This window comes from Ictalurus furcatus, chromosome 10 (genome assembly GCF_023375685.1).
Source record: "Ictalurus furcatus strain D&B chromosome 10, Billie_1.0, whole genome shotgun sequence".
NCBI classification, from domain to species: domain Eukaryota; kingdom Metazoa; phylum Chordata; class Actinopteri; order Siluriformes; family Ictaluridae; genus Ictalurus; species Ictalurus furcatus.
In genome coordinates this window covers 24,210,930-24,224,184 of record NC_071264.1, presented here as the reverse complement: position 1 = coordinate 24,224,184, position 13,255 = coordinate 24,210,930, and the positions used below count along the sequence as shown (strand labels likewise).

The 13,255-nt window shown below is 37.8% G+C and overlaps 1 protein-coding gene across 4 annotated transcripts in view; it reads left to right on the top strand.

Annotated features, from left to right (window-relative positions):
• Positions 1–13,255, top strand: part of trappc10 (trafficking protein particle complex subunit 10) — a 35,004-nt gene that overhangs the window by 7,043 nt on the left and 14,706 nt on the right. Inside the window, exons 1-8 of one of the 4 annotated variants that reach the window (XM_053634043.1) lie at positions 1,129–2,452; positions 3,394–4,214; positions 4,448–4,510; positions 4,700–4,781; positions 8,278–8,413; positions 9,791–9,987; positions 11,426–11,621; positions 11,971–12,082. In XM_053634043.1, coding sequence (XP_053490018.1) covers positions 4,768–4,781; positions 8,278–8,413; positions 9,791–9,987; positions 11,426–11,621; positions 11,971–12,082 — 655 coding nt within the window. In that variant the 5' untranslated portion in view covers positions 1,129–2,452; positions 3,394–4,214; positions 4,448–4,510; positions 4,700–4,767. Of the gene's footprint in view, positions 1–1,127; positions 2,453–3,393; positions 4,215–4,447; positions 4,511–4,699; positions 4,782–8,277; positions 8,414–9,790; positions 9,988–11,425; positions 11,622–11,970; positions 12,083–13,255 lie in introns of those variants that run through there. The other 3 variants (XM_053634045.1, XM_053634042.1, XM_053634041.1) reach the window with 3 other exon arrangements.

The window sequence follows — 13,255 nt, the reverse complement described above, 5'->3', positions numbered from 1 at the left end:
ACAAGTTGTACAGTATAGCGGACATCTGGAATCTTTATTATTTGAGGTTATTACAATATAACAAAGATTTAGCTCACTACAGTAAACTGGAGATAATTAATAGACATTTTAGAAATGATAATTTGTTTGCATTTATTTAATGTCCATTTTTTTTCATTGTTTTGGCTTTGTTTATATAAAATAGTCTACCTTTTTTTCCTGAGATTTTTTTTGTCAGAGGAAAGGTATGCAAAGTAGTTTCTCTAATTATTTTTTATTGAAATTTGTAATCATTGTAAACAACACTTTTTGTCCATCCTTTCAAAGTCCAGAAAATATTCCACAGAAAATATGAAAAATGGTCAAATTATTTGATTCAATATGACATGATTAGAACAACCTTAAATTGCTTCAACTGAATTAAATGCTCACAATAAATTAAATTTTTATCTGTATGACAAGACATAACTTAACAATATCAACATTATCAAGTTATCAATACTTAAAAAAACCAAAACAAAACTATAAGTAGAGGTTTGTTGTGCTGTGTTTATGTGTTGTGCATTCCATACCTGACAAATCATCTCATCAACCACACCCTGATAAATATCATCCAATAACTTCTATAAACTCCATTTATATAAATATAAAATGTGTATAAAAATATAAATATAAAACATATAAAAAATAAAAAACATATAAAATATGTAGATAGACATAGATAAATGGATAGGTAGATAGATAGATAGATAGATAGATAGATATTAACATGAAATCTCTGGCAAAAAAATAAAAATAAAATCCTGCTACAAAAACTGAAAGGACTTGTAATACATTAACACGTTATTATTATTATTAGTAGTAGTAGTACTTAGTTAGTTAGTTAGTTAGTTAGTTAGTTGGTTGGTTAGTTCAGTAATAATCTCCTTCAGTAATATAGTTTTGGGTGGGGTTAAAGTTGTACTGCAGTCAGCCACTAGAGGGCACCCGAGACATTGGCCTTTCTTTCAGGGTCACTTGAAATTATAAAGCTCAGTAATAGTTCCTGTTTTCACTTTAAACAGCTGTAAACAGTCACAAGTGTCCCTTTTTCTCTCTCTTAAAGCTGTTAAGATAAAAAAAAAGAAGCTTAAGAACAGCAAACCACAAAGCTCTCCATCTTGAAACCTTCACCAGTCCCATCCATCCATCTTCTATACCGCTTATCCTACAGGGTCGCGGGAAACCTGGAGCCTATCCCAGGGAGCATGGGGCACAAGGCAGGGTACACCCTGGACAGGGTGTCAATCCATCGCAGGGCACAATCACCAGTGCGTAAAACTTGAAGGAACAGCTTTATGTGATTAATATAAATATGTGATTTGCCTTGCATCCTTGTCAGACCTGCTGTTATAGAAAAATCAATCAACACCTTCTGACCAATCAGACTCGCTGAGGTTTCATCTTTCATTTATTAATTTTACTACTATTTAGGCTGATATCTTACACTTATCATACATTAACTGTTTTCAGGGGTCGAGAATACTTGAGTAATTGTACTTTGTTACCATTATTAAACACTATTTTGGAAGATGTGTACAAGTATGAATCAAATATGAATGAGACTGAACACTACTCTTACTATAGTAAATTTACAAAACAAAACAAAAAGCCCATAGTTTTACTCCTTACTTCATTACATACGTTTTACTATCTGACATTCAAAGCACTCGTTAGAAATCTCAATTGCCATGATTTTTTTTCTATTTTTCTTTTGCCCAGCTGCCATGCCAATTGGTTGTGTTCACACCTTTTAGTTGACACTTTTTACTTTTTAGAGGGTTATTGAACTTTAACTAACCAGCCATTCAAATTCTAGATTTTCCTGAGCTAGCAAAACAAAACAAAACAAAAATAAACAAACGACCGAGCGTATGAATTTAATAAATCAATGAATAAACAATTAATGTCTGGATTTTTTTTAATCAGTTAAAAAAATATTAACTGTTTACTTTTGAATACCTGGGTATGTTACTTCTTTGAATTGATTTTAAATTTAATTCCGAGACTGTGCCAAACTTTTACTCGGTTTCTCTGCACGTTTTCTACCCCTGAATATTTTGTGGGTATAAATGACATTTCTTTGTCTTGTTAATTTTATTGTCCTAGGGGTATGCAAACTACTGCGCTCATCCACACCAACGCTTTTTTTCTTTTTTTCTCTCTCTCTCTCCTACCCAGTCCAACCAGAATCCAACTTCCGCTTTTCGCGTTCACGAGGACCGGAAGTCGTCATCGCGTCAGCAAATAGGGAAATGGAGAGGAAAAGGGGCCTTAGCGATACCTTAGCGTACTGCAGTTATTAACGCTCAGCTGGTTTGATTTGCTGAATGGACGTTTTCATGGTGGACTAAATGCTCGTTTCCAGAAGTCATGGAGTCCCATGAGGAAAAGCCCATCATTTACACGATGGAGAATAAACCCATAGTGACATGTGAGTGTCGGCTTTCTCGCTTGTTGTTAGCAGGTTAGCTTGGCCAGTTAGCTTATGCTGCTGTGCGCGAGCGTTGCAGTGTCCACTGCAGAACTAGCCTCCAGACCGTTTAGCCACAGATTCCCGTTCCTCCATTCCTCACAACTTTATTACACTGGCTTATTTCATACCGGTGCGAATTTACCGCTCGTACACCTGTACAAACAGCGCTGTCTGAAATGAATTAAAATGGAAAAACAACATGTGTATATATATATATATATATATACACATATACACACACACATATGCGGTGTAGAGGGGGCGGTATGACATGTCATCATTAAACTCACATTACTGTAAATTCTGATTAATATTCAGATACCAACCCTTTCTTTCACTTCCTTAACAGATACTCCAGGAATGCCAAGTGGGTGGAGATTACTTAAAGACTGTACTGACATCTGATATGTCAGCCGTACCATATATTCCACCGGGAACCTTTTATATTAATAGTCCAGACCGCTAAAATGAATAATTATATTTATTATTAGTCTGCTGTTATGAATTGCCATTGCCCGGTCGGGCCGAGTCGAGTGCGCGCGCTCGCTCATTCACTGTTACACAAGATATGTGTTTGGCTGGATCATAATAATTTAAAAAGAAAAACATTGATTAAAAGGGAAAATGTTGACGTGCTGAACATGCTAATGTGGTAACGATACAGACAGGAGAATCCCTGGTTTGATATAAATGCATGATATATAAGCTGGAAGCCGAGGTTTAAGCAGTACATCAGGGCCTGGTGTACTGGCAGTCTTTACATATGACATTGGTTGCATTTATATTGCCAGTCTATTGCTGATTTTTTTATTTTTTTTTACTGTTACAGGTTTGATATTTTTGCATATGTCTGATTTTTTTTTCTTCTTCTTCATATCCAATATCTTCCACGTACCAAGCGGAGTTACTAAATCTGGAACATGTCTGATATCTGGTCACCTGACTCCCATCGAAACACTCCCATCCGATTTCCCTGTTAATTCTGAAGTCATTATTAGGTGACGGTAGGTTATAGGTTCAGTCAGAATTCATCATTTTATGTTGAAACGTCAGTGGAGTCCAGATGAAATAAATTGTCTGTATTGTCAGTCTTTGAGTGGATATGACTGCTTAAAAAAGGAAGAAAGAAAAGAAAAAAAAAACCTGCTGGGACACTTACAGACACCAGGTTGTCTATAAGGACATTCCAGCATAAGTTAAAGACCTTAAAGCAAAATACAGAGTCTCTAAATACTACAGTGATATCGGTGGAAGCAACAGAATCATTTGTCCTTTCTACCACAGTGGTACTACTGGTAAAAAGGATTTTCCAGCCTAGTGCGTTTCGAAAGGGAACGATCTGATCACAGGAATCAGATCGATGTCAGGACTTACATATGTATGAACAGACAGACAGGACACAAAATTGAGTTAACGATTGAATTGGTGATGCGTAGTATCCTTACGTGCATGCCGATTAAATGCTATATCACAATAAGCTTTTATTGCATTTCACAGCATTTTGAAGTTTTTTTTCCCTAAATGTTATCTAGTGAACAGAATTGAAGAGTCGCTTTACTGGCGGTCGGACGAGACATGCAAGGTGGTCTAAAATAAGAAGTCTTAGACGACAGCTGTCCTCATGCTGCCTTGCAAATGGGACAGATTTTATCTAATGAGCAGAAACACTGCCAGAAAATGTGGCCTACCTAGGCAGCTGTCTTCTGAATGAAACACAAGGGTAGTGGTGGTGATGATCATATTTTCATTTTATAACTAATTATCAGGTACCTGCATTTCTTTGTATTGTAAAATCCAAACCCCAGTGCTTGTTTATTAAAGGTGTGGCATTCACCCTTTATGCTGGGGTGTGTCTTCATAGGATGACAAATCCCAAAACACGTTCTTTCAGTTCCATTTCTTACATGATTATATGTTTAAAAAAAATTGCTTCTTTTTTTTTTTTTTAATAAGCGAATGGGTGAGAAAGATGTACAGTACTACCATGCAGAAACGTCAGTTCCTGTAGCAGTTGCAGTAAGTGTAGGTGTGAAAGTGGTCTCCGTGTGTGTGTGTGTGTGTGTGTGTCAGAGCGAGTGTGAGAGAGGACTACTTAATGAGTGTTTCAGTGTTAACAGAGGAAGTATGTAAAGATACTAACATAAAAACACAACAACCACTAATGTGCAGAGTAATGAATAATGTGTGTTCTTTCATGATGTATAGGTGCTGGGGACCAAAACCTCTTAACTGCTCTTTATAGCCTGCTGGCACAGCAGCTTCCCCGGGAGCCTATGGAGTGGAGAAGGTGACTCTGTCCATTATTCATCTTTAGAGAACTGTATAATAGCATAATGGTTATCAGACTTTAAGACTGATTTACTTTAAGATAAGAGTTCACCTCAAATTGTTTCGTTTAACTCTCATTAATTCATATATGTATTTACACATGGGGGTGGGGGGCTACTGCTGTTTAGCTAAGTGCATCTGCAAAATATCCTATATGGCCATCGTGTTGAAGTTATTCGAAGGAACTTTTAAGTTTTCAACCTTTATCCTCATATTCCAAGGCAGCTCGCACTGCATGACCGTCTAGATAAGGACTTGCATCACTGTCTGCGCCTGGTTCTCACACTCCGCTGCAGGAATGAGGCAGAAAACTGTTCGTGTCAGGGACAGTCCTGGGAAATGCCGCACAAACTGAGAGCGTTTGGAGAAGCAGCTACCTAAGGCTGTGTTCACACACGTAACGTTTTTGTGAAGCCTGTTTTGTGTGCCTGTTTTGTGTAATAATCCTTTGTAGTAGACCGTGTTTTCTAAACTCCCTGAGGTTCTTTTGGGATGCTCTCGACTGCATCTTGGAACAGCGTTTTGTTTAATATATATAAAAACAGGTTTATTAGAAAAAGACATTATGTGTGAAAACAGCCTGAATTTGTTTAGCTATCAGGCCATGTTGGATACTAATATTAGTTCAGTCGAGGTATCTTTATGTAACGTCAACTAACTAGCTTCACTGGCTAACATAACTTCATTCAGTACATGAATATTTATTTAAGTTAGCTATGTTAGCATTTTTTCTTTAGTCGTAAAATAGGCTGCATTAAATTATCCTTTCTCTATCTACTATCGCTATTGTTAACATCCACAAGAATTATTCCCTAACAAAAAATGTTAAATGTTTATACTTCACTTATTCTTTGTTGAGGCTTTCCTTATCGATGGCTCGCAACTCGCTTATCCGAGTCGGTGGGTGTAACTACCATCCCAAGTTAACGGTATGGAGAAATGTCCAGTCAGCTGTTTGATTTGCTAGACAATGAGCATCTGTCACACACCAGTCCCACTAATGTTCGTTCAGACACTGATTGTTGATTGGCAGGTCGTTTTTTTTTCGTTTGAGAGTCAGTCAAGCCACTGCTCCATGTTTTTTGGTTAGCTCTGCAAAAACACTTACATGCTGCACCTAAACCTTTATGCGGTAGGAAAAACCCTGCATAATAACCCCCACTCTTCTGGGAAGGCATTCCACTTGATTTTGGAGCGTGGCTGTGGGGATTTGTGTTCATTCAGTCACAAGAGCATTAGTGAGATCAGGTACTGATGTTTGGTGAGGAGGTCTGGGGTGCAGTTGGTGTTCCTGTTCATCCCAAAAGGTGTTCAGTGCAGTTGAGGTCAGGGCTCTGTGCAGGACACTCAAGTTCTTCCACACCAACCTTGGCAAACCATGTCTTCATGGAGCTCGCTTTGCGCACAGCGGATATTGTCATGCAGGACCATGTTTGGGACTCTCCGAAACAGTGATGGGAAATGTTAAAGCGCAGAAAGACATTCTATACAACTGTGTGCTTCCAACTTTGTGGCAACAGTTTGGTGAAGGGTCACACATGTTGGTGTGATGGTCAGGTGTCCACAAACATTTGGCCATATAGTGTATTTTGCCATATTGCACACCCCAGCTCCACTCAACACAAGGGCAAGCTGATCTTTTTCTGAGCACCTTTTTTCTAAAACACTTATTAGTAGATAGAAAGGATTCAATAGCAGGAGAATGTCAGAAATATCATATCATGACACACAATAAATATCAGATATTTATTATAATTGAATATTTATGTTGCCAATATATTTATTTGTTTTTAAATTTATGTATTTTTTATTTAATGCTTTTTTTAGGCTTTAAAAAAATGGATAACAGACCGACCAATAAAATAATTGCTCTGGCGCAGTTTTATTAGACGGTGTGACACCAGCAGTTGCGGATTTATGATGTCATGGGAAAAAAAAAACATATCTTTAAATATCAAGGCATTTTGTGATACATATGTATCTCAACATTTAGGTTTGCTAATAGATTTTCCACAAAATGATGTTTAGGAAATAACACCTGATGGACCTTGCTGTTATAGGAACATAATCAATGACAGGGTGGTGTGATGTGACCAGACGTGTGGTGGAGTTGATTATTTTCCTATAACACCATGCCCCAAAGTGGTTTATTCCTCTAATACCACGTTAAACAGTATTTTCCTCACCAGCCTCTCTTTTTTTCCTCTCTGTAGAAGAAAGGCAAAGAAAGCAGGTTGTCTCGTTACCAAAAATCATAAAACATAAAGCCATCTGTCCTGAAGACTTTCACATGTCTGAAAATGTAATGGAACAGCTTTACTACTGACTGTTGTAAAATGCTAGCCCTGGAGACTCCTTCCAAAAATAATAAAACAAAGTGAAAATGAAAAAAAAAAACCCACAGAAAATGTGATTGGTTTAATGTTGTTTTCTTTTTTTAGTTATTGTTGAGTTTTCACCATACAAATCACTGTCACAGGTTGTTACTATAGCAACCATAGAACATTATGATGAGCGTATTAATATAAAACGACCGAAACTATGGTAACTGAGCTGCTGTTACGGAAAATGAATCAACACCTTCAGATCAATTAGAATCAAGAATTCAATATCTGTGCAATCTTAGTCACACAATTTTGACGAAATCGGTACTATATCATCATACAACCCTAACTATAGAATAACCCCTAGAAGATATTGAGTGGTAGATGGTGTGTATGCTGAAAAACAGCTGGTCTGGAGATTTAGTGTTATTTTGCTTTCACTGTGTGCTCTCTGTAATATAAACAACCACTGACCTTGCACTTTCACTGAGAAGAAAGTAATTATAAAGCATTAGAGCGAGGTTGTTCAGTTCTCCCTTTCAGAGAGTATTCCCGGGCACTGATAAAGCTTGATAGTTTAATCCGTCTCAAAAATAGGTGAACGCTCATATTCAGAGCTCACTCATCCATCTGTCCACACAGTATGCTGACACACGCTGAAAACCTATATGCTCCAGGTGGAAGTTACCTTTAAGGCGTTCTAAAGTGTTGTTATAAAACAAAAGAACCAACTCGTATTACAGAAGCATAACAAGCAGCAGAAATGAGCTGTTTGAGTATAAACCCTGAAAGAAGCATACAGCGCTTCTTACATGACACTCCCTTCCTTTTGGATGCTAAATAACTCTAACTTTCTTATATAACCTCCCTGTTTTGCCTCAAAGGCAAGTCATTGCTGATTTCAAGACTGTGTTAAGCAGAGTAGCACGAACTGGGTGAACACTTTCCGTTTAGGCTTCACCTCCTGAGAAAGAATAGTAACGTATCCACTGTAACACTAGAAACCTCACAGGAAAGGTCACTCCAAGCTAGCGCATTAGACGCACGCTTATGTATAAAGGGCTCGTGGTATAAACAGACATCGGTGCCGTGGTTTGACTTGTCACTGTGTTACGTTCTCGTTTCCCTCAGGTCTTATGGTCGAGCACCGAAGATGATCCACCTAGAAGCCAACTTTGTCCAGTTTAAAGAGGAGCTGCTTCCTAAAGAGGGAAACAAGGCTCTCCTCACGTTCCCTTTCCTGCACATTTACTGGACTGACTGCTGTGTAAGTCTTAGTCTCAGACAAACACTAGAATCATTCAGGAGCATTCTCAGGAACAGAGACAGAGCATCACATGATTTGTTAAAATCCTGATTTGGAACTTTCATGTTGAAACTCGCATGTTCTCCCTGTGCCTCTGTAAGTCGTCCCCCCCCTAAATTGCTCCTTGGTATGATTGAAAGGGTGAATGTGTGTGTGCGCATGTGAAGGATTGGCTGATATTTCTGAAAAACCCTGTAAGAGAAATGTATTGAAATAAATGACTTAATAACACATAAATGGAAATTTATTTAAGGCAGTAGATGTCCAGTGGGAAATCTCAGAAAGGAACCTGACCTTAAAAAAAAAAAAATCACCTCCAGCTATCTGATACTCTTGGCATATGAGCTGATGAAAATGTGATGAAAGTTTGTGTCCTTGTGATCACAGAAGTCCAATGATCTGTAAAATATATGCATAACTCTTTCACTCATGCTCTTTCTGTCTCTCTCTCCCTCTCTCTCTCCATCTATCTATCTATCTATCTATCTATCTATCTATCCATCTATCAGCATCTATGTCTATATGGCAAACTATTTTACTATATATATGCCTTACCTTTCATTATATTTAAGAGCCAATTAATCTATGAGCCTTTCAATTTATTATAATTTTATTATCAACATCATTTACTGTTTTGTATTGTGATTCCAGTAAGATGCATTTCACAATGTGTTCTTGGTATTATGTCACAAGATGGTTGACGAATCATCGGTGATTGTGAAACGACGACGCCATGATAGTATTAATAATAGTAATTCTTGTACAGACAGCTCTAGAATTATTGGCACCTTTTATAAATAAATCAATAAATAAATAGAGAGAGACAAAACTCCACTCTTTTTCTAAGAACAAAATACAACATTACTGGCATCCCTAGAAATTCTTATGAACAATATATAACTGAAGTATGTCCCCATTTAGATTTTACTTCTTTTTTTAGTTATTTTTTTTTTATAGCCATTCCTTAATTTATGAAGGCTGTTATTATTCTCTTCCTCATGTTAATGAATGGCAAAGGGAATTTGGCCTTTGCATCAGCAGATATTTAAATTTCAGTGAAACAGGAAGTCATAGATGATTGCTTAAGAGTTCCTAAACACAAGGGTGTATTTAAAAAAGAAAAAAACTAAATGGGGAAATGCTTCAGTTACATTTTATGACATAATAATTTGTAGAAGTACCAATAATTGGCAGAAAAATTAGAGCTTTTTATTGACTTGGAATACATTTACGTGAATGAAAGGTTAGATTTTTCATATTTTCAGTGCGAGATTAAACTAATTACCCACAAAGACATGTTTTCATCAACTTTTTGTCCTTGTCTGGCCCATGCTCCAGGATACGGAGACGTACAAGTCCTCAGTGAAGGAGGACATGCAGCGGTGGCAGAGCGTGCTGAAGCTCCACGGCTCAGCCGACTGGCTCATCGTGGTCGTGGAAAGCGATGGCAAAAAGAAGAACAAGACCAACATCCTGCCTCGCACCTCCATCATGGATAAGATCCGCAACGACTTCTGCAACAAGCAAAGCGACAGGTGAGATAGGGCTGCACAATTAATCGAATATCAATTGCGATTAGGATTTTGACTGCCCACGATAACATGAACATGATCGACTGCGATATTGACGTTTAAAGTTCCTCCTCCGCTCATAGAAAACTCCGCTGCAGATCAAATCAAGCGCTTCCTAAACTTACAGCCAGTCACCATAGAGGTCAGAACAACTAGAGGTGATACAACATAGAGGTGAGAACAGTTTAGAAGAAGCTGCAGCCCAGTCCAAACCCTTGTTCCCTCAAAACCAGCTTGGGTTTTTATTTTTTGTTTTTTATTTTTTTAAAAGACAGGTGTAAATGAGTGTTTCTGTGTTGGGATTTTGTTTGTGCTATCTGATACTCAGCACTGTTGATTATGTGTCTTGTACTGTGCTAATTTAGAAAGGCTTTGCTGGCAGGCCCTATTTCTGGCCTGTGACTCCACAGCAGAGCTTCTCTATAAAGGCATGACTCATATCTGGTTTGTATTGGAGAAGTTCTGAGGTTGTCGGTTAAAAGTAACAAGAGGTGGTACAGACCACTGCATAATAATATCTTTTATAAATGGCACACAGTGTAGTAGAAATATGTGTTGTGTGCAACCGTATTCTCATATGGGGACCGGTTTTGCTTGTTTATTATTGAGTTGCTCTGATGATGTATATTATTTCTTTTTCTCCCCCTTCAGTCAGGATTGCTGATTGTGCAGTTCAGCTACTTGGTGCAGCATGTTTAGGCTACGTGTCATTGACTATAACTCACCTCAAAGGATTTTAATTAAGCATAAAGGAGTATTCTTTCATTTTAGTGTTATGTATTGTTATTCTTGTTATTCATTCGTAATACTTCATTTTAACCAAACATAAACCTCCAGTAGGCATAAAGTAGCCTACTCAAATAGTATAAATAGCATTTAAAATTGCATTTAGACTAGTAAGGTCACTATTAAATTGAGCATGTACATCATGTCTTTTTTTTTTTTTTTTTTTTTTTTTTTTTTTTTTTTTACGAGAGCAAAAAGTGGTTATATAACCTGCTGTACTGTAAAGTCTTTCAGATGTGATGCTCTCAGCAGTTTTGCGGTGATAGGAAATGCTTTCCTCAGTGTTTTCCACCAGTGAAGTGGAATTTTCCCCCGTTACTCACAGTTCATCCTGTTATTACTACAGTTCATCATAATGAGCCTGGCATACTGTTTAAGTTTAAATTATAATAGAAATATAATAAACTGCCCTTTTATAACAAAGAGAGAAAAAAATCTGAAAAAGATGCAAATAAATGACCAGATTTTCAACAAGTATAAAAGCAAATTGCACACGTGATTAAGTGCAGCATGTCTGGGGTAATGTATGTAAAATATATTGAAGATTAAACCGCTCTCGAGTTATGAGGACACGATGGAGCTCCTTTCTTCATTTTTCACGTTAACATTCTCTCAGGTGTGTTGCACTGTCGGATCCCCTGAAGGAGTCGTCTCGCTCTCAGGAGTCGTGGAACTCGTTCCTGACTAAGCTGCGCACTCTGCTTCTCATGTCCTTCACTAAGAACCTGGGCCGCTTCGAGGACGACATGCGCACGTTGCGGGAGAAACGCACCGAGCCCGGCTGGAGCTTCTGCGACTATTTCATGGTCCAGGTACATCCTTACTACAGCTGTTCGTTTTCACATTTACATTTGAATTAGCAAAAGGATGTAACATTCAAATGCATGGCATTATTAATTAGACTATACTAATCATTCATGTCACATAAAACACATATGGTAAAAATTTGTTGGTTTCCTAAGCATAAAAAAAATATTTTCTCCTCTTCCTCTGTTCTCACTGATTTCTGTGGAAGTTACTGCTAATTAATCCTCTGAGGTCTCGCTTATATCATACTCCTCACAGTAAAAATGCTGGTCTGGGGTCATTTTATTTCACCTCTCACACATTATACATATAAGGATGAGTCATGTTGATGCCTGTGGGTTTTTCCATGTGTAGGAAGAGCTGGCATTTGTGTTTGAGATGCTACAGCAGTATGAAGATGCGCTGGTCCAGTATGATGAGTTGGATGCCCTCTTCACCCAGTATGTGCTTAACTTTGGCGCTGGAGGTACAGTCTCTTCTGCACACCCACTAAACATGTATTCAGAATGGACTTTAGTGAACATTAATATGTACTTGCAGTATGGCTGAATGCTACTGAAAGCCTATTTCACAATTTTAGAAGAAATATGTTCATTAGAACTACTAAAGTTAAGCCTCAAATACTGTTAAAAAAGCCCTTGAGTATCTGGATATATGAAGTCATCTGAGTAAAGAGAAAATAAATGATAGCTTAACATCAATATTTCACTTTTCCGTATAAAGTCATGTTTAAGCAGTACACCCCATGGAAATTGTTGGCTTTCTTAACATATTTGGACATGCAAACATTTGATCCTCTTTGAAACAGTGTCTATAATTAAAGCTGATGCACTCTATCAAATGACACATAAAATGTACATTTTGTAGTAATTTTCAAAATTTTAATTAACAAAAAAAAAATCACACCTTCAAATCCATAAGATTAGAATCAGGTGTTCAAGATTGGGTGCCAGTGATCAACACCTGCTTAGCGAGTGCAGGTGAAACCTGTCTTATTTAAACCCCTCTCATATCTAGTGTCCGGTGTTCCCTTTGCTGTTGAGGTGTGTGGTGTCATCATGCCAAGTCTAAAGAGTTCTGTAAGGCCTTCAGAAAAAGGTTGTGCATGCCTATGAGTCTGGCAAGGGATTTAAAAAGATCTCCAAATTATTTGAAATACATCATTGTACTGTAAGATAAAATAATCTACAAATGGAGCAGATTTCAAATGACTGCCAATTTGTACAGGACTGGCCGTCCTAGCAAACTCAGCCCAAGAGCAGACCGTCTGATGCAAAAAGAAGTCTCCAAGAACCCCAAAATTTCATCACAGGATCTGCTAGTAAGTCTTGCGACTGTTAGTGTCAAAGTGTCTACAATCAGAAAGAGATTGCACAAATTTGACCTGCATGAGAGGCGTGCCAGGAAAAAACCTTTGCAAGACTACTATTTCCAATGAGCATATAGACCAAGACCAGGACTTTTTGGAATAATGTGCTCTGGACAGACGAATCAAAGATAGTTGTTTGGCCACAGTAACAGCAGATACGCTTGGCGCAGAACAAAGACAGCTTTTCAGGAGAAGCACGGTGGTGGAAATGTTATGGTTTGGGGTTGCTTCGCTGCCTCAGGGACTGAACAGCTTGCATTCGTTGATTCA